The sequence below is a fragment of the Microcaecilia unicolor genome, chromosome 9 (assembly GCF_901765095.1).
Source record: "Microcaecilia unicolor chromosome 9, aMicUni1.1, whole genome shotgun sequence".
Taxonomy (NCBI): Eukaryota; Metazoa; Chordata; class Amphibia; order Gymnophiona; family Siphonopidae; genus Microcaecilia; species Microcaecilia unicolor.
In genome coordinates, this window is record NC_044039.1 from 191,953,668 (window position 1) to 191,977,595 (window position 23,928).

The 23,928-nt window shown below is 46.0% G+C and overlaps 1 protein-coding gene across 2 annotated transcripts; it reads left to right on the forward strand.

Annotated features, from left to right (window-relative positions):
- Nucleotides 1-750: 750 nt before the first annotated feature.
- Nucleotides 751-9,555, forward strand: ANKRD9 (ankyrin repeat domain 9). 2 transcript variants are annotated; one of them, XM_030214289.1, is made up of 2 exons: nt 751-1,295; nt 6,355-9,555. In XM_030214289.1, exon 2 carries the CDS (start codon nt 6,431-6,433, stop codon nt 7,313-7,315), a length of 885 nt encoding a protein of 294 aa, XP_030070149.1. In that variant the 5' UTR covers nt 751-1,295; nt 6,355-6,430; the 3' UTR covers nt 7,316-9,555. The 2 variants fall into 2 exon arrangements, with proteins under 2 accessions (XP_030070149.1, XP_030070148.1); XM_030214288.1 differs by lacking the exon at nt 751-1,295 and adding an exon at nt 4,400-4,436.
- The last annotated feature ends 14,373 nt before the right edge of the window (nt 9,556-23,928 follow it).

A 23,928-nucleotide genomic window follows, 5' to 3' on the forward strand; every position in this document is an offset into this window, starting at 1 on the left:
GCCACGTCGTTATGTAATAGCAGAAACGGAAATGTACAAAGCTCCATAGACCTTCTATGACAAATAAGTAAAACCTGAATTAAAAACGATGAAAACAAACTGCTAGAGCGACTATTTTGAAAATTCTTGTGAAATACAGTATTTAAAATTGCCAGAACTCAGGTTAATATTTTTTTGTGTATACCTTCCCAGGTGGTCCTGTGGAGCTGTAACAAATGAACCAATTTATTGATGCATGAGTTTTCAAAGACTAGAGTCCACTTTATCAGATGTTGCATCTGACAAAGTGGACTCAAGTCCTCAAAAGCTCCTGCCTTAATCAATTGGTTAGTTTATAAGGTGCCTCCTGCTCTGTCAGTTTTATACGTCAATAAATTCATTAGTCTCTAAAGTGCCATCTGCCTGTCAATTTTGACAGGAGCGTCCCTTAGGCACGCCCTCCCGTTCCCTCTCCTCTACTCTCCCAGAGAAGGTAAGAAGTGGAAGCCTGCCTATGGTGAGAGAGCAGAGGTCTTTATGAGTTGGTTGGAAGGAGGGCGGCGGCAGTAGTGGGAAGCTCGTGCTAGTAGTGATGGGTAAAAGGGCGAGCATGCCAGTGAAGTGATACGTGAGGGGAGGAGAGAAGCACATAACAGCAGCACAAGGAGGTTTGTAAGAGGTAGAGCGTGGGGGTGGGGAAGAACAGCCAGCGTGTGACGTGAAGAGGGCGAGCTCAGCTGTGTATGACTGACTGCAAGAAGGGGGAAGGGCGCGAGCAACACGCTTATCCTCTGAGCAACGGCTCCAACCTACCAAACCCAACTTTCCTGTTTGTCTCCGTCTTCTTCCTTAGTGACGCAATAAAAGCTTGGCGTCTCCACTGCTCACAGCCAATGGTCTGTGAAAGAATTCCACATCCGACCAATGGAAGCGGGGCGGACAGTTCCGCGGTCCTGACGACCTTCAGGCTGTGGGCAATAAGAGGTCTGGGATGGGTCATGCACTGTTTGCTGTTGCTATTGCCGGCGTCCTGGGGCGAGCGGGGGAGAGCGGCAGGACGCACTTCAACGGTTACCTCTGTGTGAGTTCTTCCAGGCACCGGAATGAGAGTTCCGTGTGGCCCACGTAAGAAAGAAGAGACGCTTCTGCGAGAGCCATTGGCGCCGTGAGCACTAAAGGCGACCCATTCATTTTCGGGAGAAACAGTGCCGGCTGGTTTGCTGTGTGCCTGCACCATGCTCGTACCCGTTCGAAAGCTGCTGCAGCGAGAAAGAGCAAGACGCGGCGAGGGAAGCCGGAGCAGACCCAGAAACTAGGTGAAATAACCAAAGCTTTAAGACCTGCTCGCACTGGCTCTGGGGTGGGGAGGAATAGCACTACTGCGGCTACTCTGGACAGATTGAGCTGGTGTCAGTGCATTCTTGTGACAGCCGAGTTGTGACCTGTTTGCGTCTGTCCCTGACTTATCCTTCTTACTTTTTTTTTGTCTCAGCATTTTTATTGATTTTCAATATACAGGTAAGACCATGAATAACAGTCTTGAAGCGAGGAACACTGTACATAGTTGTCTAAAAGACAATAAAGAAGGGGAAGGAAAAAAAAAGAGGATATGCGACAAAGCGTGTTTCACGCATAAGCCATAGCTTGCTGATTTGCTGTATTGCATGCTAACATAGCATACTACACTAAACATCTTTAAAATAAGATACAAGTGGAGACCATTTTTGCACATACAAAACGGAATGACTTTTTAGCAAAATAAGTTTCACACTTGTAAGTTTGCAACAACAAATTCCACCATTCTTGGTAAGTAACTTTATATAAGGATTTCCAATGCAGGAAATTTACTTTTAATGCTAAAGACAGCATGGGATTAATAAGGGTACGTACATTCATTAGGTTTAAGAACACCTTTAAAACATTGGTCTTTTTAAGTACCACATACTTGTAGGACAATGAACCAGAAAGACGGAATACATCTACCATTAATAGCCATATGTCATTCCAATAACTCTGAATACACATACAATCAAATATAAGGTGCTTTAAATTACCTTGCTAAGATTGACAAGACCAACATGAGTTCTAGTTAGAGGAATCAATAGTGTGCACTTTAAGAGGCGTCCACAATGATCTGTGCATGAAAAAGTATAAAGACTGCAATGTTGACGAAGATTTAAAACACTTAAATAAGGAACTCCATAGCTGCTCCCATAACTTATCTGAGATAGATAGTTGGATGACCTCCTCCCAGCATCTACGTAAACCCCTGTACATTTAATAGGAAGCTTACTTAGGATATATTTGTAAATGTGGGAAGCAGCGTGGCCTGTATGCTGGAGCCGTAAATTTATGTCAGCAAGTTCTGGAGTTTGAGGCATACGCTGAATTTGCAACCTGCTTTTCCTCAGCATAGAGGTAATCTGTAGCCATTGATAAAATTGAGAATCAGACCGCGAGAATTCAGTTTTCATATCTACGAAGGATTTCCAAGTTTGTTTTTTTTAAGTCAATAAAATCATTAAGGGTCCATATGCCCATGTGCTGCCAATGAGACCACGAAATTTGCTTTTTATCAATTTTTTAAATTTAGGGTTGTTCCAGACAGGCACACGTGCTGTAGAGGACCAGGGACTACTTAAGACTTATCAAAAGATGACAGTAACTTATGAGCAGTAGTAATGATTGGATTGGAGACAATACTTTTAGGAAGATGCATGCCATTTAGATGAGAGTGCAATAACGGGTCAATGATAATTTGCTCAAATGCTCAGGTACAATATAAGATTTTTCCTTTTAGCGGGATTAGAAATTCCCTTCACGTTGAGGGAGAGTATTTGCAGATTCATCTCTGAAGCCTTTGAAATCTGCAGTCAATTGTAACATGCCAAACTAGGCAGCAAATGCATGAGGAGAGTTGGAAAAAATTTGCAAGTTGAAAATCCTCCAGAGAAAAAAAACCCCATGAAATATAACAAAATAAATTTTAGTAAGAAGCAAAGCAATTGGGCAGAAAAAGCATACGCCAACGAGGAGAGAAAAAAGCAGAGATAAGGAAATCCCTTGCGGGGCACATGAGCCAAGTATAGACACCAGGAGAGGGCCTAAGCCAGCATTAAAAGTACAACAGAGATTCATGTAGCAGCAATGTGAGAGCAACATCTTAAATGAGAAGAATAAACATTTGCATTTCAATTCAGCTTCAAAATATCAATTTGCAGCACAAGAAACAGCATCGAGAAACTTCTGCAGATCAGCAGGATCATTGTAGTGCTTAGTGGTGTTTTGAAATGTTACACGCATAACTGCAGGATTCAGAAGACTATATTGTGCTCCTAAAGTTTTCAACTTAGGGCGCATTGATAAGAACAACTTTCGCTTTTTAGCAGTGGTTTTAGAGAAATCAGGAACCAGAAGAAGTTTTGCCCCATTATGAAACAGGAGATTTAGACCGAATAGCATTTAAGATTAATATCATCTGGTCATGACGCAGAAATTTAACGATTACAGGACGTGGGTAGTCTTTCCCAGGAATAGGTCACTGTGCTACTCAGTGGACACGTTCTATATCAATTATAAAGTCGGTTGGAAGCGCCGCAAGTTTTATGAGGAGCGCTTTTAAAAATAAGATCATGTCCCTTCCCCTCAGCTTGCTCAGGCAGCCCGAGTACTTGAATATTCTTCCGTCTCAAGCGGTTAGAGAGATCTATCTCACGCTGGAGAAAATCAATTTTGTTCAACTTACGGTTCGTCTTCAAATGAAACGCATTGTGAGCTGACATGCGGTCTTCCAGGAATTCAATTCGGGCATTAAACTGAATAAGCTGAGTGGATATCGTAGCTAACTCTGATCTGATTTCAGAGGTAGTAGTAAGCTTTTGTTCCTTCAGAACATGTAAAGCCTTGATGTCATCAACAAGGGATTCCATTTTTTCCTGAGGTAATGACGCCAGAAGGGCCTTGTCAGGCATGGGGACATTTTTGCTTAGAGGCTGAAGAGAGAGGATGCGATCCATCATTTCTGCTGGTTTTTGACGCCATCGTATCAGGTGTACCAGAACTATGAGAAAGTAGAAGAAATGCTATGGTTTGTAAAATAAGATGCTGGCAAGAGAGAAAGCCCTACGCGTCCACAGGGGCGTATCTGCGTGGGGCCACAGGGGCCAGGGCCCCCGCAGATTTCGCCCTGGCCCCCTTCCCCGCCGTCAACCCTCCCCCGCTGCTTACTTTTGCTGGCGCCGAGGTCCGACCCGCAATCTCCGTTTTTCGTCTTCCTCCGTGGCCATGCTTCCAGGAAGTAACGCTGCAGTGCTGATTCGTTGAATCCAGTTCGGCGTCTGACGTCAGACGTCGACCTGGATTCAACGATGCAGCACTGCAGCGTTACTTCCTGGAAGCATGGCCACGGAGGAAGACGAAAAACGAAGATTGCGGGTCGGACCTCGGCGCCAGCAAAAGTAAGCAGCGGGGGAGGGTTGACGGCGGGGAGGGGGTGGAGAGAGGCGGATTCCAGATACGCCCCTGGATACCGGTGAAGGTCACGTGACCATCCCCCCCCCCCCCAACTATCCTTCTTTCTTGATCAGATTGTCACCCTGTTCATGTGCTCTTCCCCCACCAACGGTGATGCGGTTTAGTTCTATGAGGGAAGGAGAATTAAAATAGCTCCCTCCCTGCAGCTGTAAGATGCTGATGAGTTGTGAGCAAGTGTGGTCGCAAGGAGGGAGTTAGGTTTATTTTGGTGGGGAGGGGGCAAGAAGGGTGACAACCCTAGCTGCCACACTACCCCTTGGAGCCAGGCTGTATGCATGCGAATGGGAAACAGGGTGCTGAAACTAACGTTTGATTAACATAAGAACATAAGTGTAGCCATAGTGGGTCAGACCAATGGTCCATCTAGCCCAGTTCCCTGTTTTCCAAACAGTGGCCAAGTCAGGTCACAAGTACCTGGCAGAAATCCAGATCGTGGCAACACTCCATACTATAAATCCCAGGGCAAGCAGTTGCTTCCCATGGCTGTCAGTAGCAGACTTTTTTTCTACAGGAATTTGTCCAAACCTTTTATTTTTTTTAAACCCAGATACACTTAACCACTTAATTCCCTCCTATTTGTTTTAAAAGTATTTACATGTAACTTTGAGTGTCCCCTAGTCTTTGTTCTTTTGGAACAAGTAAAAAAGTGATTTATTGCTACTCGTTCTACACCACTCAGGGGTTTGCAGACCTCAATCATATCTCCCCTCATCCGTCTCTTTTCCATGCTGAAGAGCCCTAACCTCTTTAGTATTTCCACATAAGAGTCAGAGTTCCATCCCCTTTATCATTTTGGTTGCTCTTCTTTGAACCTTTTCTAATTCCGCTATTCTCTTTTTTGAGATACGGCGACCAGAACTGAACGCAGTACTCAAGGTGCGGTTCCACCATGGTGCAATACAGAGGCAGCATAGTATTTTCGGTCTTGTTCACCATCCCTTTCCTAATAATTCCTGATTCTGGCCATTAAACCATGTTTTCATACATGTTCTGTAATTTTATTCGTTATAATAGTTTCCACTGTTTTGCCCAGCACCAATGTCAGGCTTACTGGTCTATAATTTCCCTGATCACCCCTACAACCCTTTTTAAAAATCGGTGTCGCATTGGCCACCCTCCAGTCTTCAGGTACTACGGACGATTTAAACTACAGATTACATATTTGTAACAGCAGATCAGCAATTTCATGCTTGAGTTTTTTGCGTTTAAGAGTTGCTTCTATTCTTGTGGTTATTTTGATGCAGTAGAGAGTAATTATATGTATTTGCTCTTGTGATATTTATTGTGCGCTACATTGAACCAAAGCAATTATGGAAAATGTGGGATATAAATGCAGATATAAATAAATTGGAATGGGACATTCAGCATCTCTGAAATTTAAAAGCCTAGCTTAGGGCCTCTCTTACCAAATCGTGCTAGCAATCCTGGCACGGCAATGCTGATAAAACCCATTCACTTTGAATGGGCTTTGGCTGTAATTAGCACAGTTTGGTAAAAGACCATTTCCTGCTGATTTTTCTGGTGGGCGTTCAGATCTGTTTTCATCTCAAGGACTCATAAGTGTAGCATGATATGTCTTTAAACAGAAACTTAGGGCCCTGTTTACTAAGGTGCACTAGCATTTTTAGCATGTGCTAAAAATTAGTGTGTGCTATTCCTACGGGTGTCTGTAGTATTAGCGTGCACTAAAAATGCTTGCGTGCCTAGAGCACGGCTTAGTAAACGGGGCCCTTTAGTTTGTTTTTCACTTTTATAGATAAATTTCCTAAAATAAGGAAATTCAAGATATTGACAGTGGGATATTTCTTGAGTTGTACTAACTTTTTTTTTTTTCGCCCTCAGGATATAAGGCCTAGTGCGGACTCCGATTTACATTACAACAAAAAAAGCAAATTCACCTTAAAATCTGAATGCCAGCATGCCTGGTAATGTGAAATGGCTGAACAGTTGCAGCAATGATAGTTACCAGTCACAAAAGCAATGCCGAAAGACCTCCTTTGCCTTTTACCAGGCAGTAAGGGATCTGTTGCCAGTGTGGATCTTGGAGGACATGCGGCTCATGGAGGTGCTGCATTGGGAGGAGGGCAGAAGAGTGAGCACCTATTCTCCGTCGGAAGCTTTGCTGTACGCTCTGGTACATGACCACCAGTCCTATGCCCAATATCTATTAAGCCACTTCCCTGAGGATGCACTGGCTAGACCAAGCAAGAGCTTTGGCTGCTGCCAGGCTTCAGCACCTCATCTGGCCATGGCAGTTCGTTACAACCGCAGCAGCATCCTGCTTAGGATCCTGAAGACCATTCAGGACTTTCCGGCTGACCAGCGAGCCAGCTACGTGAATAGACAGGGCTGTGCTGGTGTGGAAGGTGGCAAGACTCCACTGCACTTGGCATGTGAGCTGCTCCGGTCCAAGTGTTTGGTTTTGTTATTAGGGCATGGTGCATCACCGTGCTTAGTGGACAGTGGTGGAAACACTCCTTTGGACACTTTGTTACAGCAGATAGGCGAAAGCCAGAAGGACATACATACAGCGCTACTATGCTTGGATTCTTTCTCACTTTTCTTGCCTGTGAAGCTGTGCTTTCAGAACCACCGGTGGCTCCTGGAGGAACAGGAGTTCTGGCAGAACCTGTTAGGTGAGCCTCGATTTCTATGGCTGTCAGGTTCAAGTCCTCCATCCCTTTTCATCCGGTCCATGCAGGTGTTAATTCACTGTCTCTCACCAGCACGCTTTCCTGAAGGCCTGGATGAGTTGCCTTTGCCAGCATTCCTAAAACCATTGGATTTGAAATGGAAAAGCTAGAGGATCGGACATGTGGTTCCTGTTACCCTTTTATTCCCGGCTGCTCTTGTACTGTGGAGAAATGCCCAGAGAAAAATGAGAACAGAAAAAAAAAAACCCCACTTTAAGAACAAAAAGCAAAAAAGTATGGGTAGGTCTCAAACCTCCAGCAGCCAAATAAGTTTACAAGACTATTGTTGAAGCACCTCACATAAAAAGACCTGATAGGGACTGTGTTTGAGTGGAAAACCACCTGCCTCTTCCTTTTATCTGAAAAGGACATTTCTCTGGGCAGAAGAACAGCAGCAAAAAAAAGAACAAATAACCAAAATAAAAAGTTTCTTCAGAAGTACAGGAAAAAGACTGCCTACTGAGCAGAAGATAATAAAGAACATTTCTAGTACAACCACACAGAGCAAAGTATATGACACCTGAGGCAGGTGGTTTTCTGCCGAAACACAGCCCCATATTGGGTCTTTTTATATAAGGGTCTTGTAAACTTATATTTGGCCTACTCCTACTATTTTGCTTGCTGTGGAGAAATATACCAGGTGCTTGTTTAAAACGTGACTTTTTAAGCTGGTAGTGCTCCATTTTACTGGACTCTAAGTTATAACATTATATGCAGAAACACCTTATAAATTGTATTTTGGGTTTAGAACCTACTTTGTGGTGGATCTAAGGTGACAATTATTTTTGCATATTGTAGCAAATTTAGTATTGCCTGCAAGGTATGTAAGTCAGTGGCACTCATGTCTGGACTCGCTCTGATTTTTAAAGACTCATTTTGAAGTTAGATTTTAAATGTTAACCTTCCTACCTATTTAGCTCTACTTGATTTTATAATGTGTAAGAACAGTAGCATGGCCTTGAGCACCAGCACCCTCCTGTGCTACTAGAAAACAGACTGCCATCAGTATAAAGTAACGGGTATATGCTGCATCAGGGCTAAGGAAAGTTACTCGATGCCCATGTAAGGGCCCATAATCCAAATCTAAGTAGGTGTCTAAGCATTCCCAAGGACCCAAAAATGCAAAACTTCTGTTTTCAGAACACTCCTGTGAAGTCGTGTATTGCAATTATAGAAAAATACAACACCCAGTGTTCCTGCTGTTCTGTCTTACCAATCCAGAAAGCAGAACTGCAAAAATACAGATGAAAAAGTTTTGTAATATCATCACCAGGGCAAGTGAAGTTGTTTTTATACTGGTTGGCAGCCTGTACTGACTAAAGCAGTTCAACCAGCTTGACTTGACTGTTCGTTTTCTTTGCTAACACTGTTCCGTGTGAGCCGTTATAGAAGACTGCAAGCGCTCCAGAATTTCTTTCATACACCTTTCATTCTGTTTAGCAAAGCATGTACATGTGCCTTTTGGAAGTTTCTCTCTTAATTGTTTAACTTTTTTTTTTTTTTGTGGGTTGCCCTGAAAATAATTATTTTCATTTTTAGAAGTATATTTTACATATTAAGAGATCCGTGCCATTTGTAAAGCGAAATAAATGCTGGGATGCATGCACTTTGGACAAAGTTAAACCTTTAGTTAATTACTGTTTTGTTTGAGAATTAGATGAGATTTTAAAGCAATTTGAGCTCTTAGCCTATGTGGTACTTCATTTAATGAAGTTGTTTTTTCAGTATTTTCTCAACTTGGTAGAGTTTATATACTTCTATAAATGTATGCCGTTTTGGCATCTAGACTGGAATGTAGGAGGTAAAGCGGAGAGAGGAGTCCAGAAAATATACATAGCAGCCCCAACAAAGCAGGATCACTTGGGATATTTGTATACAGCGGCAGTGCTTTAAAACAGTACTAGCAGCACTAAGAAGGCAAAGTTAAAAGCTACTGCAGGCTGAATGATTCTGTTAACACGCACCATGTGCACATGCTACAGCCAGGGGTTCACTGCAGAGGTTAACTTGCTTATTAGACGTGTGTACTATATTAAAATAATGAAGCCATTAGGTATTCCTTCACAATGCAGAAAAATAAACTGGATTTTGGTGCACACACGCGTGAGAAAGTTATCACTAAGTCTGCAGCAGCTTACAAGGTTTAGTTGACAGGACTTAAATGCCTTGGGTTTTTCTTTTTTTCTGGAATGTTCTGCACATAAATATCAGCCTCATAAAATATGTGCAAGAAATTTCTGCAAGGCTAATATTTATACACAGAAAAACGTTCTGGTTCATACACAGATATAGGCTGACACTTTCATTTTCGGGTGGACATGCACACTCTTGTGTCTTTTAAAGTTGCAGCCTCTGCTCTGGTTGCAGAAAAAAGAAAAACAAGGCCTTTTCTTTGGACAGGCACACAGTGGAGGCACCCTTACATGGAACTTTTGTGCATGTCTGGCAGACTCTTTCCCCACCCCCACCCCCCCAATTAACACAAAAATTCTGCATGTTTGAAATTTCTATCTCACTAGCTTACAGCATTGTGCGGTGCTGTATTTTATTGGTAATTTGATGGTAGAAACCATGGGTTTAGATATCAGCATGTGGCTAGGCCTAGTCTCTAGCTCTACTGGGCAAGTATAGGTTCATATACTATTGTTCAAGAAAGAGCTGTATTTACAGAAACAAAGACGTGTTGATTAATTCAGCTGGTGGATCTCCTTCAGGCTTTAACAACAGAGCTGGCAAGGAAGATAAAGAGGTAGATGCACTAAACGTTTTTCATCGTTAAATGAGCCCTCAGGGAAGAATTTCCTATCCTTTCCATGCACTTAAGCCTATTTTCCGACGACAGTAGCAGCTAACGAAAACGGAATGGAGATGAGCAATTAGTGTGAAAACCCCATTGAAACGACATGCACTAACCTTTTCCGATTGCCTTTACGCAGGAAAAAGGCAGGAAAACTAACGAGAGGTCTGGACCTCTCGTTAGGACAGCTCTGTGCCAGGAAAAAGTGTTAAGTGAAAAAATAAACAAACTTTGAGCCAATCCCAGCGCATTAGCAGAGCTAAAAGCGCTGTGATTGGTCCAAAGGACCTCAGAAAACACATAAAAAAATAAAAATAAAAAAAAGGATCGGGAGGGGGCAAGGGCACTCATCAGGAGCGTCCTGTACGGACGGCCTTGCCCCCCCCCCCCCCCCCGCTGCTCCCCACTTTCCGCCGCTCCCCCCACCCCGAAAAAGCAAACTTCTAGAAGCCCCTGCCCCCCTCCCTTCCTCACTACTCTCTCACCTCAGCTCCGCCTCCCGACATCCTCCGTCCGTGCCCCGCCCCCTTTTGGGGTCGTCGCCGCCATTCCCCTCCTCCATCGGGCCCCCCTTCCTCTTACCGGGCCCGTGCAGCGCCTCTCTCCTCTGTCCGAAGGCGCTGCACGGGCAAGAAGAAAGCTGAATCAGCTGATGCCTGCCTTCGCGATGGCGCGTCTTTCTCCTGCTGCGCCCGCCCCTGTCTGACGTCAGTAACCTACGTAGGTTACCGACGTCAGAAAGGGGCGGGCCCAGCAGGAGAAAGACGCGCCATCGAAGCTGGGCAAAGGCAGGCATCAGGCTTTCTTCTTGCCCGTGCAGCGCCTTCAGACAGAGGAGAGAGGCGCTGCACGGGCCCAGTAAGAGGGAGGGGGGCCCGATGGAGGAGGGGAATGGCGGCGACGACCCCAAAAGGGGGCAGGGCACAGGACGGAGGATGTCGGGAGGCGGAGCTGAGGTGAGAGTAGTGAGGAAGGGAGGGGGGCAGGGGCTGCTTGAATTTTGCTTTTTCGGGGTAGGGGGAGCGGCGGAAAGTGGGGAGCAGCGGGGGGGGGGGGGGCAAGGCCGTCCGTACAGGACGCTCCTGATGAGCGCCCTTGCCCCCTCCCGATCCTTTTTTTATTTTTATTTTATTTGGGAGCCATGTGCTTGTGATTTGACTGTGTTTTGACTGTTTGTGGCATGCGCAGAGCAGCTAACATAACGCTTGGCTGCTCTGCGCATGATTTGGGGGCAGATTAACGATGTGTATTGTGATTCTTTGATACATTGTACGTTTCAATACCGATCTCAGCATGTGTGACTTTTTTTTTTGGTGCATTTTTCGTTATTTTAAAATCGTTAGGGACTTTAACTATTTAGATTTTTTTACGTTTGGTTGCTGCATCTGCCTCAAAGTCTCTTACACTACTTTGGTGGAATCCTGCTGTTCAGTTACCCTACTTTTGATCCTTTGATTTACTGCTTGTTGTGTAAGCATGAACATATTTAACCTCCTTCTGCTCAAACTTTGGAAATTGGGTTACTAGATCAGGGCAGTTGTAATCCTATAAACACTGTTCTATTTATATAAAAAGATGCCTGATCTTTTTTTTTTCCTTACTCCATAATATAAGAGCAGGTCTGGACAGAGGCAGCTTGTAGGGAATTTCAGGAAAGGATGTAGAAAACATAAGTATGGATACAGACTGTTTTATAAAAACAAGCAAACATGCAAAAAGAGGGGAAATTAGGAGGGGGGAGGAAATATCGCATCATTGTTAACTAAGAACCAAACTTGAATATGTGATTGGTTTCTGATCTTTAAACAAAATATCCTACTATATAAATGAAGAGTGACCGACGTGCCGCACATGTGCAGAACAGCCCAGCTGTTCTGCGCATGCGTGGCACGTCACACCTCTCTCCCGTGTCTCCAATACCTTCTGCGGGGATATGCGGGGACAGCACGAGCAGTTCTTACAGCTCTCTGCCGACTAAACCCACTTCGCTGCTGCTACCACCCAGTACCTATGCTGCCACTGATAAAATGCACCCAGTACCTCTGACACTGGCACGCTGTTCTGCGCCCCGGTGAAGCGTTGCTCCCGCTGCGGCAAGCGGAAGAACACAGCAGGAGTGTGTGGCGCGAGTTGCTTTGATGTGTGCCGGCTTTGGCAAGCCCGGAACTTTCCTGCGCATTGGAGCTCAGCAGCAGCGCCATGTTTGATGCATCAGGTGACGCGCGGCTCTCGGTCCCTGTAGAGAGTGAGGGCATAAATCGAGAGGGAGGGAAGGAGGGAGGGGTCCTGACACCAGGGAGAGGGAGGGGTACTGACACCAGAGAGGGACGTCCTGACACCAGAGAGGGAGGGGGGTCCTGACACCAGAGAGAGGGAGAGGGAGGGGGGGAGAGGGCGGTCCTGACACCAGAGAGGGAGGGGGATGGGGGGTCCTGACACCAGAGAGAGGGAGGGGTCCTGACACCAGAGAGGGAGGGGGGAGGTATCTGTCACGCACACACTCAGTGTCTTTCTCTCACTCTCACACACTGTCTCTCACATTGTATCACATTCACTCTCTATGTGTCACAGTCACTCTCACTCGGTCTCACAGAGAGTCTGTGTATCGCACACATACTCTCACACTTTCTGTCTCACACACTGTCACACACACTGTATCTGTGTGAAACACACTCTCACACTCACTGAGTCTCATGCACTCGCACATACTCATTCTCACAAACACACTCGCACCCAGTCTCACTCTCTGTCACACACACACACTCGCACATTCACTCTCTCTCACACACACTCTCTTCAAACATACACACTCCGAGGAACTCTCATTTCTTGCTTTGGCTATTTCATTACATTTTTCACAACAAAAATGTCGCCCGTTTTAATGGGCTTTACAACTAGTAATGCTATATTAGACAAGAAGAACATGTGTAAACATGTTTTTAAATTACTTTAGTGGCCCTGCAGACTGTTCCAGAGAAGACAGATGTGTTGTCCACACCTACCAGCAAGTGGCAACTGAGCATTCTGATTCTTGAGTGAGCTAATAAATCCCCTGTACAGTCTCTTCTAGAATAAATATTTCTTTTTTTTTTTTTTTTCTTTTTTTTATTTATTTGAAGTCAATATTAACAAATGATACATGTTTCAGACAAGGCATACAAAGATCTGATGACAATGCAAAGCAATACATATAACTTCAAATTTTGTAGAACTTTTACTTTAGAAATCAAATTTAACCCCCCTCCCCCCCACCCTCTTCCCATACCCCCCTTGGACTGGCTTTATCACAACCCGGTTCGTCATCGAAATTATGTATGAAGGAGAAAGGGGTCCCAAATCGAGTGCCATCTATTTGTACGGTTACTCCGCTCAGCTATGAGCCGTTCCATCTCACAGACATATCCCAATTTTCGAAGCCACCTAGTTAATGGCGGAATCGTAGTCTGTTTCCAACAAGCCGCTATAACTATCCGAGCTGCACAGGTGGCATAGCGCACCAAAGTCTGTTGGGTAGGTGTGAGGCCCGCTGCTTTTGTTGAAAACAGAAAAATGGTGGGATTCCATGGAATTTGAGTTCCCAGCCATACCTGCAGTCTGCTACGAACTGCTTTCCAATAAGCTTTGATTTTCCTACATTTCCACCAGATATGTCCCATGGATCCCTTCACACCACATCCCCTCCAGCACTGCCCAGGCATGGTGGGATAAATTCGTTGTAAACGCTCTGGTGTCATGTACCACCTAAATAGAACTTTAATGGCATTTTCTTTGAACGGGACATGAGACGACACCCCGGCCGCCGCTCGTTCAATCCTCTCCCATACCGTATCCTCCAGTTCAATCCCCAGTTCCCTCTGCCAACCCTTCCTGTGAAGTGTATAACAAGGTGTTTGTTGAGCAATAATATGATGTAAACGAGATATCAGCCCTGTGGTCGTAGCCTGTCCCTCACATATTTGCTCAAGAGTTAATTGCTGTCTGTGTATTACTTCCTGAATTGCTTTCGTCTGAAGGAAATGCGAGAGTTGGAGAAATGCATACTTATCAGTCACCACTGTTGGAAACTGTTGTTGAATTTCTGTATAAGACAAAAGGGACTCTCCCGCCAGTAGTTGCCCCCAAGTTCTCAGCCCTCCTTCATACCATCTAGTGAATATGCCTCTCTCTGTCCCCGGAATAAATAAGGGATTATATGCTATGGGGGATAAGCGCGACAGTAAGCATTGACGATGCGGGAAAAGACTATCCCAGTTAGACAGAGTAACGTATATGGAGGGGCACAAACCCTCCTCCAATGACCTAAGGGACCTTGGTATCCACATTATTGCCCCCAACGGCCTTGTGCCCAATGTGAACTGCTCCAGGCCCACCCATTGCCGATCAGGGTAGTCCTGGAACCATTCCACAGCCGCACGTGCCTGAGCTGCTCTGTAGTACCAACCTAAGTTGGGGACCCCCAGCCCTCCCCTCCTCCTATCCTGGTACAAGAAGGCTCGTGCTAGCCGCGGACGTTTGCCAGCCCAGATAAAGCGCACAATACGATCTTGCAGTGCAGCAAGAAATTTACGAGGCAGGGGGACCGGAAGAGCCTGGAACAGGTACAGTAAACGTGATAATATGTTTAGCTTAACTGCGGCAATACGGCCAAACCAGGAGAGTGCAATGTCTCCCCATCTCTCCATATCTGCAGTGAGGACACGGCCCAGGCCTTTATAATTTGCTGTGAAAAGATCAGAGAGCCTAGCAGTAATGTTCACCCCCCAGGTAGCGGATACTCCCACTAGCCCACCGAAAAGCATACGTCGATTTTAAAGTTTCCACCAGTTCCACATCGAGGGTCACGTTTAGGGCTTCAGATTTGGACATATTTACTCTAAATCCTGAGAGTGTTGAGTATTGTTCAATGTCCTGCAAAAGCTCAGGGAAAGATGTTAGAGGGCGAGTGATGAACAATAACACGTCGTCTGCGAAGAGGGCCAGTTTATGTGCTCTCCCCGCTATTGTAATGCCAGTGATCCCCGGGTTGGATCTAACCCTAGACGCAAAAGGTTCCATGACCATTGCAAACAACATCGGGGAGAGAGGGCATCCCTGCCTGGTGCCCCTGTGCAGAGTGAAGAGTTCAGAGTAGCCCCCATTCAAGCTGATACATGCTTTAGGTGAGGTGTAGAATGCTTGAATCCACCTACTGAATTGGGGTCCTATCCCAAAGGTCTCCATCACTTTGTACATGAATGGCCAATGCACCCTGTCGAAGGCCTTTTCAGCGTCTAGACTAAGGAGACACATAGGCTTTCGCATTTTTTTTGCCAAATACATTAAATCTACTACTCTTCTTGTGTTATCCATTGCTTTCCTATAGGAAACGAAACCCATTTGATCTGGGTGAATAATCGCTGGGAGCATAGGGGCTAGTCTATTAGCTAAGACTTTGGCTAAAATTTTGACGTCTGCGTTTAGAACCGATATAGGACGATAAGACCCACAGTCCGCTAGGTCTTTGTCTGGTTTTGGTAATACTGCTATCCATGCCTCTAACATGGAGGCCGGTAGAGACTCCCCCCGCCCTATTTGGTTGAACATGTCAGCCAAAAGTGGGGCCAGGTCAGAAGCAAATTGTTTATAAAACTCATTAGGTAGTCCATCCAGCCCCGAGGACTTACCAGATGGTAAATGCTGAATAGCTTTGTGTATTTCAAGCGGGGTGACCGGCTCATCCAGAGTGGCACGTTGCTGGCATGTCAGAGAGGCTAAATCAGTCTCTGCTATGTAATCTGCAATAGAATCAGCAGGGGGGTTTATTTCACGAGCATATAACTCCTTGTAGAAGTCACCAAACCGCCTTCTAATAGCTTCCGATGTATTCAGCATGTCCCCTCCTCTCTCCCGGATATGTGTTACCGCCCTTTCCGCCTTTTTCCTACGTAGCCTCAGGGCCAGCAGGCGTCCCGCTTTGTTAGAAAATTCATAAGAATAAACCTTCGATCGAGATTGTAATTGGCTTAAGTGTTCAGAGTAAATAGAGTCCAGCTGAAGACGCTGGGCTCGCAGCTCCTCCAATGTGGTCAGAGAGCCGCCGGCCTTGTGCTGAGCTTCTAAACTCTTGATCCTATCTAAGCATTGAGCCACTTGTTTTCTGCGAATCCTAGCCCTCCTACTAGCCAGCTGTAAAAAGTAGCCTCTCGACACTGCCTTCATGGCGTCCCACACAATGCTAAGGGGTGGCCCCGATGTCTTATTGATCTCCAGATACTCTTTCAGCACTTTTTTACAGCCCTCCACCACCTCACTCTCTTGTAACATACTGGCATTAAGTGCCCATCTTTTGATTTAATCTCTGCCTTGATTGTTGGCAGTACGACCCAAACCGGGGCATGATCAGACAGAGTCGCACTGCCAATACCTGCGCTGGGCCCCTGCTCTGATAGAGCTACATCGAGAAAAATATAGTCAATACGTGAGTATGATGCATGCACTGCTGAGTAATATGTATAATCTCTCATTTGCGCGTGACTCAATCGCCACACATCCAGAGTCCCCAGAGAAGTGGCCATTGATCCCAACGCTAAGGCATCCCGAGTGCCTACAGTCTGCCCCGTCCCAGACCGGTCTAAAACCGGATCCATTACTCCATTGAAGTCGCCTCCCAATATTATAGATCCTTGTGCAAATGTAGCTAAAAGATTCCTTGTTTTAATGTAGAAAGCCTGCTGGCGATCATTCGGGGCGTATATACAGGCTAGGGTTATGTCCATGTGATCTAATGTTATGTGCAAGAACAGAAACCGCCCGCCTGGATCCCGTTTAACCTTTACTATTTGGGCCTGTACTGACTCATGAAATAACACCGCCACCCCACGTTTTTTGGTTCCTTCATTAGAGGAGGCAAAAAAGGACCTGGGGTATTTAGGATGGGAGAGGAGTCTTTCGTGCTTCCGGCGGAGGTGTGTCTCCTGCAACAGAACTATATGAGCCCCCAGCTGCTGGAGCTCTTTAAATAATTTCTGCCTTTTTTGTGGCATATTCAATCCTTTTACATTGTAAGATATGATCTTAAGATTTATACTCATAACTAAAACATAAAACCAAGCAGAACGAGCAGAGCATACCGACCCACTATCCTCACTTTCACCTCCATCCTCCTACAATGTGCCAGTCCAAGCCCACCCTCCCCTTCCCTCCCCTTAAACCCAATGTCTAACCCCCCCTTCCCCCTTCTCCAGTCACCAACCCGAAGGTACATGCCCCCCGAGTGGGATGTGAGAAAGTAACCCACTGTGTTTCAGGCCGATCCAATTCCCTCCCGCCCCCCCCCCCCCCTTTTAATTGTTGCCATGTGACCATCAGATGCCAAATCCCATTTAAACAGAGCAAAAAACACTGTAACTTATATACATGCCACAGCTCTCGATGAATTACCCCTCTCCCAATACTAATACAAAACCTCACTCCTATTAGGTGTCTCACTGTTGAGACCATCCCTCCTCCCACTAAAGGAAAAGAAGAAGAGGAGATGAAAAGAAAAGAAAATGAATAAAATGTATATATATACATACAGACCCCCCAATAACCATAGTACTTCAAAATAAACTCAGAACAAAGCAGATTGGGAGACTCTATGAGCAGTGTCCCCCTGATACCACATATGCGTCCATCTGCTCTTCATCGTCCACAGACGCAAGGAACTCAGGTGACAGGCCCCGATTAGGCCAGCGTATCAGCATTCAGGTTCCCTCCACCGTCGCTCTCCGCTTCGGGTTGCTGCGCTTGCTGGATGCGGGGACCCGCTGCCATTTTTGTAGCTTTGCTTTCGTCGTAGGTGCCAGCTCTCCCAGAGGCGCCTTCGAGCTCACCAGTCCCACCGCATACAAAGACGCCCAAGCTTCGGTTAGGGAGCAAACCCTATATCTGGTCCCCTTAATCGTGAAGTTCAGCGAAAAAGGGAAGCCCCACCGGTAGATGAGCTTCTCTTTGATTAGGACATCCAGGGCCGGCTTCAGGAGTCGCCTCTGCTGCAGTGTGAACTGGGAAAGATCTTGGTATACTGTTATCTTGGCTCCTTCATACTCCAAATCCTGTTTCTTCCGAGCACAGGCAAGAATTTGTTCTTTTATTTCATACTTATGAAATCGCACGATGATGTCTCGCGCTCTAGTCTCCTGACGCGGGCCCAGGGCTCTATGTGCTCTGTCCAAGTCAATCTTCTCTGCCTCTACCTCGGACCCCATCAAGGTTGCACATATAGTTTGCACTATTAGTGGGACATCTTCCATCTCACCACCCTCTGGAACCCCGCGGAGCCGGAGATTATTCCTCCTGCCCCGGTTTTCTAAGTCGTCCAGTTTATAAGCCAAGTCTTTTGTTTTTTGATCCAATTCCTGTATGTGTGCATCATGAGCAGTTAGGGACTCTGAATGCTCGTCCAGCCTAAATTCCGCTTCTTCCATTCGTCCCCCCAGCTCGCGGAGATCTGCGCTTAGCACCTCCATCTTTTCTAGTATCTCCTCCTTTGATTTTTGGATGTCCTCTTGGATACCGGACAGAATCTGTTTGAGTTCGCCCGAGACGCCCTTTTTTGCGGGGGGTCTCCGCGATTCCGCCAGCGATAAGGCTGAGTCGGAGTCAGAAGGCGAGGCCTGCGCCATTGCCTCGTGGCGCTTCGGGGTCTTACTCGGCCCGCCGCCTGCCGACTTCTCCGAGTCCTTGTTCCGCGCCGAATGCGCCTTACTCATACCGGCTGGTGAGTATTGCCACTCGGGAGTATTCAAAAGCGATGAAAATAGCTGATGGTGGTCACTTAAAGCTGTTTTATCGCGGCGGGGAGCGGGAGCTAAGAAGCTAGACCGCCATTGCCAGTGGTGACGTCACTTCCTCCAGAATAAATATTTCTTAGGCCTCAATGCTCAAAGCTTACCATGCCTGCAACATTTGCCTTAGATTATTTATTGGCTCACTCAAGCATCACAGAATTCTCTGTCCCCGTAAGCCTGTAGTTCCCTGTAATAGGCTCTTTCAGAGCACATGGCCAGTTCCCTGTGTCTTATGGATATGTATTAGCTTGCCTTGTTCTCGAAAGTTGTCCCCACCCCTCCATTGAATCTGTAAGAGTCCATCCGCAGCATATCTCCTCTGTGAACTGAAATTGCTTATGCTGCATGACCCCTTCAAGCCATTGTGACTATCAAGATTTCACCAGTATAAAAGTACAAACAACGTTGATACTCTGTGTGTTGTTGAATTTCTCCCAGCCTCTTTTGCTAGAGAAAGCTGTTTGAGAACACACTCCCAGTTTGCAAGGAAAAACTCTTGTCCAGCACATCTGAACTGTTTTTTTTCTTTGTTTGATTATTGCATTAAAGAAGATTTTGGTTCAAGTTATTATTATTTATTACATTTGTACCCCGCGCTTTCCCACATAATGCAGGCTCAATACGGCTTAAAAAGTCATATAATAGAAATTTCAAAATATTATTTATGAGCTTTATAGTGTATGATAAGTTCAGCTTGACAATGTATGATTAGGATAAGAGAGGGTAGACAGGATAGGATAGTATAATTTGGGAGAAAAGGGGTAAGGAGCAGTGGCATAGGAAGGGGGGGGCGGTGGGGGCGGTCCGCCCCGGGTGCACGCCGCTGGGGGGTGTCGGCGCCTCGCTGGTTCCTTGCTCTCTCTGCCTCGGAACAGGTTACTTCCTGTTCCAGGGCAGAGAGAGCAGGGAACCAGCGAGGCGCCGACACCCCCCAGTGGCGTGCACTCGGCGGATTGGCTCTCCCGCCCGCCCCTCACCGCCTTCCAGGTATGTTCTCGGGGGGGGGGGGTTGCACTCCGGAGGGGGGAGGGTGCGCCGCGCTGCACCCGGGGGGGGGGGGTGCGCAGCGGCGACCCGCCCGGGTGTCAGCTGCCCTCGCGACTCCACTGGTAAGGAGGGATAAAATAAAGGGGAGATGGAGAAAGATGGGATGAGTAGAGGGGGAATGGGGAGGTGGGGGTAAATAAAACCAATGATGAGGTCGTCATCTAAGTCAGAACAGAATTGGGAGTGGAGGTTGGTGAGATTAGGTTGGGGCATTAGGATAGGCTTGCTTAAAGAGATGAGCTTTCAGCATTTTTCTAAAGGGCAAGTAGTCGTTAATTAATCGGATTGGTCTGGGTAGAGCATTCCAAAGCTGGCTGCCCAAAAAGGAGAAACTGGATGCGTAGTAGTTCTTGTATTTAATTCCTCTACAATTGGGAAGGTGTAGGTTGAGAAGTTTGTGAAGAAATAGATCTGTTTCTGGCAGGGAGTTCTGAGTCTTCTTGAACTGATGTTCTAAACTCTGATTTAAACTGCAGAACAACTACCATACCTGTGGATGATAGCACTGTCTTGCAGGATCGCAGGATAGAAACTCTCCTAAAGTACAGCTTTGTTTCCACTCCAGTAGTGCAAGCAGTCATCTGTAGAGTTCCAATGACTAGAATGTTTCTAGATTGGCTGAGTGTGTTTTTGATAGGACAGTGGATGATTCTTCCGTCATTGACAAGGAGCTAGCTAAATTAGAGATGTGTTCTGCCTTTCTGACAGACACCCTTTATGATTTACTCAGGGTGTCAGTGAAGTCCATGGCCTTAGAGATGGCAGCCAGGTCACTTCAGCTTTGTGGTTGGTCAGCAGATACAGCATTTAACTCCAAGCTGAATCTTTACCATTTGGTAAGGAATTGGATAAATTGGTGCCAGGTTTAGGTGACACTAAGGTATCCCATTTGCTGGAGGATTGTCCAGAATTCCTGGGATGAGGATTCTTGGTTGCTAGGATTTGTTTTCAAGATGTGTGCTATCGTCCTGGTAGAGTAGGGGCTCCTCAGCATGGTTGGGTTTTTTTTTCCAGCAGTCTTAATCCTTTTGAGGGGGCTAACATTGAGGCAGGCGCACTGGTGATGGTCTCTTGTAGCAAGGGCATAGTTCTCAATGATGGTGCTCGGGCCCATCCTGTAGTGGTGGTAGGAGCTCGCTTAAGGATGTTCTACTGGAGGTGGGCCCAAATAACAGATCAGTGGGTGCTCGTCATCCACGACAGTTATGCCTTGAAATTCACATGCTCCCTGTTGGTCTCAGGTAAAAACACAGGTAAAAACGCAGGCAATCAGGAACGTGCTGAAGAGACTTGTGAATCTTTGCACTGTTTGGTTCTGTGACACGAGGTAGGGACCAGAGGGCACTCAATCTATTTCAAGGTACCAAGGAAGGAAGGAAGAAATGTTTTGGCCCATTTTAAATCTTGAAGTCAATTGAGCTTTCAAAGTGCCCAGTTTTCGTTTGCAAACTCTTCAGTCTATCATTGTGACAGCACATTCAGGGGAGTTCCTTACATCTTTGGATCTCACAGAGGCATGACTTCACATTCTGATGTGAAAGGCCCATCCGAGGTTCCTTTGCTGCACTGTTTGGTGAGGCGTTATGTTTTGCTCTCTGGCTTTTGTTCTTGCAGACTGGATGGACCGTGCAGGTCTTTTTTTCTGCAGTCATCTACTATGTTACTATGTTTCATATGTTTTCCAAGGTGATGGTAGCGCTGGGTCTTGTACAAGGAAGGGATTCTGGTTCATCCGTACTTGATGATTGGTTGATTCGAGCAAAATCATATCAGGAGAGCTGTCAGGTTGCACCAAGTATAGTACAATTCCTGGTATCCTTAGCTTGAGTGATCTGTCCACTGAAGAGTCATTTGTCACCCTCTCATAACCTCAGGGTCCATTTCAACATGCATCAGGGCAGATTTTTCCTGCTGACATCCCAGCTCCAAAAGCTCCAGGGTCATATTCAGGATATTCACTGCAAGTTGCTGATAGCCAAGGACTATCTTCAGGTCTTGGTATCAACGGCATCCATACTGGAGGTGGTTCAGTGGGCCAGGTTTCATATGAGGCCTTTACAGCAGTCTCTTCTGATCAGGTGGGTTCCCTTCAATCGCAGTCCTTGGAGATAAGGTTGTCACTTCAGGCCCTACAGCACAAAAATCTGCAATGGTGGCTACATTCTCCCAGTCTCAAGGGGGTCAATCTGGATCTGCCGCAGTGGATGGCGATAAGTACAGGCCCATTTTCTAGGTCACCTGGTGCAGGGACTCTGGACAAAGGAGGAAGCGGGTTGGTCCATCAACAGGTTGGAGACCAGGGCCATCCACTTGGCGCTTCAAGAGTTCTGGGGTCTTCAAGGGCAGGGCTGTAAGAGTTCTGTCTGACAATAGCACAGCAGTGGCCTGCGGCAGTTGTCAAGGTGGCACAGAGTCGTCAGTTATAGGAAGAAATGGTACTTTTCATGACCTGGGCCAAGAGTCGTCTGACATCTATCTGTATCTTACATGGCAGGAATGGAAAACTTCCATGCGGACTTTCTCAGCAGGCATGTTCTGGATCCAGGGGAGTGATGCTTATGACTCCATCATTTGCCACTGGTGCACTCTGGTGATGGATCTCATGGCAACTCACAAGAATGCCAAAGTTCTACAGTTGCAGGAAGGATTGGAAATCAAAGGACATTGCTGCCCTGATTCAACCATGGCTGACTGGTCTGCTTTGTGTTTTCCCCTGTGGCCTATGGGCTGCATCATCCAGAGGATCAAACTTCACAGCAGGCCGGTAGTGGTGGTGGCTCAACATTGGCCAAGACAACCATGGTATACAAATCTCAGGCATATGGAGTTGGAAATGCTGCGTTGGCCGGATTAGGAGGACCTTCTGACTCAGAGGCCAGTGGCAATACCAAACCCAGATCGATATTTTGTTTTACAGCTTGTCTCTTGAAAGGGCTCGGCTGAAGAAGTTATTCATCTAGTGATTTCCACCATGCTTCATTCATGCCAGGAGGAGTTTAGCTGGTACGAGGCATGAGGTGTGATGCCTTTACATTCTTCAGTTGCACAGGTCCTGGATTTTCTCCAAGATGCCCTGCCTAAACGATTGGCTGAGGCTTCTCTTCTCTCAAGGTTCAGGCTGTGGTGTTGGCGTGAATTTTGAGGCTGAATTAAGAGTAAGTCCTTAGCCAGCCGTCCAGATGTCATGTGCTTTCTATGTAGTCACTTTGCTTTGTCCTCAATGACCGCCTTTTTTTTCTTGGGATCTTAATTTCCTTCTTGGGAACCTGTCTTCCCGATTGCTTAAGGACCTTACTTTGAAGGCGGTGTTTCTAGTTGCTATCTCTTCAGTTTGATGTCTTTCCAAGTTGCAGCCTTGTCCTGAAAAGAACCCTTTTTGGTATTCTTGAAGGAAGTGGCCAGTTCCAAAGTAGTTAACGTCATTCCATGTCAACCACTCAAAGGCTTGATTGGAGTATTCACACAGAAGGGCTGAGGTTTGGCAATCAGATCATCTTTTCATTCTGCTAGATGTTGTAAAAGACTCACAGCGTCCAAGGCTCTTATTGCTAGGTGGATCAAGGAAGCAATTGTGTCTGCGTACCTACTGGGCATTAAGTTGGATCCAGAGGGTCTCCAAAGTGCATTCCACGAGGAGTCAAGCAGCCTCTTGGGCTGAATGTTCTCTGGTTTCTCCTCTGGATAATTGTAGAGTGACAGTCTGATCATTTCATTACTTTTATTCAGTAGTATAAATTGGATGTTCAGGCTCATCAGGATGTGGCTTCAGGAGTTCAGGTATGCATTATAGTGCTGTGTATCCCTCCCTTAATTTTACTGCTTTGTTACTTCTCATCAGCCTTCTTTGGGATGGTCTGGAGAGATGCTAAGGAAGAAGAAATTATCTGCTAATTTGTTTTCCTTTAGTCCCTCCAGTCCATCCCAGATTCAGCACACTATGTGTTTTTTTTTTGCTGTTCTGCAAGTTATAGGTGTTTGTATAAGCAAGCATTTTTTGAGTCGGTAGATGGTTCTGTGAGGAGTTGTTTGGTCTCACTGTTTGAAGTGAATAATTTTGTTAAAAAATCTG

Excerpts from the sequence above, each read along its gene's own strand:
- ANKRD9 (XM_030214289.1), top strand. The coding sequence starts at position 6,431 with ATGCCTGGTAATGTGAAATGGCTGAACAGTTGCAGCAATGATAGTTAC.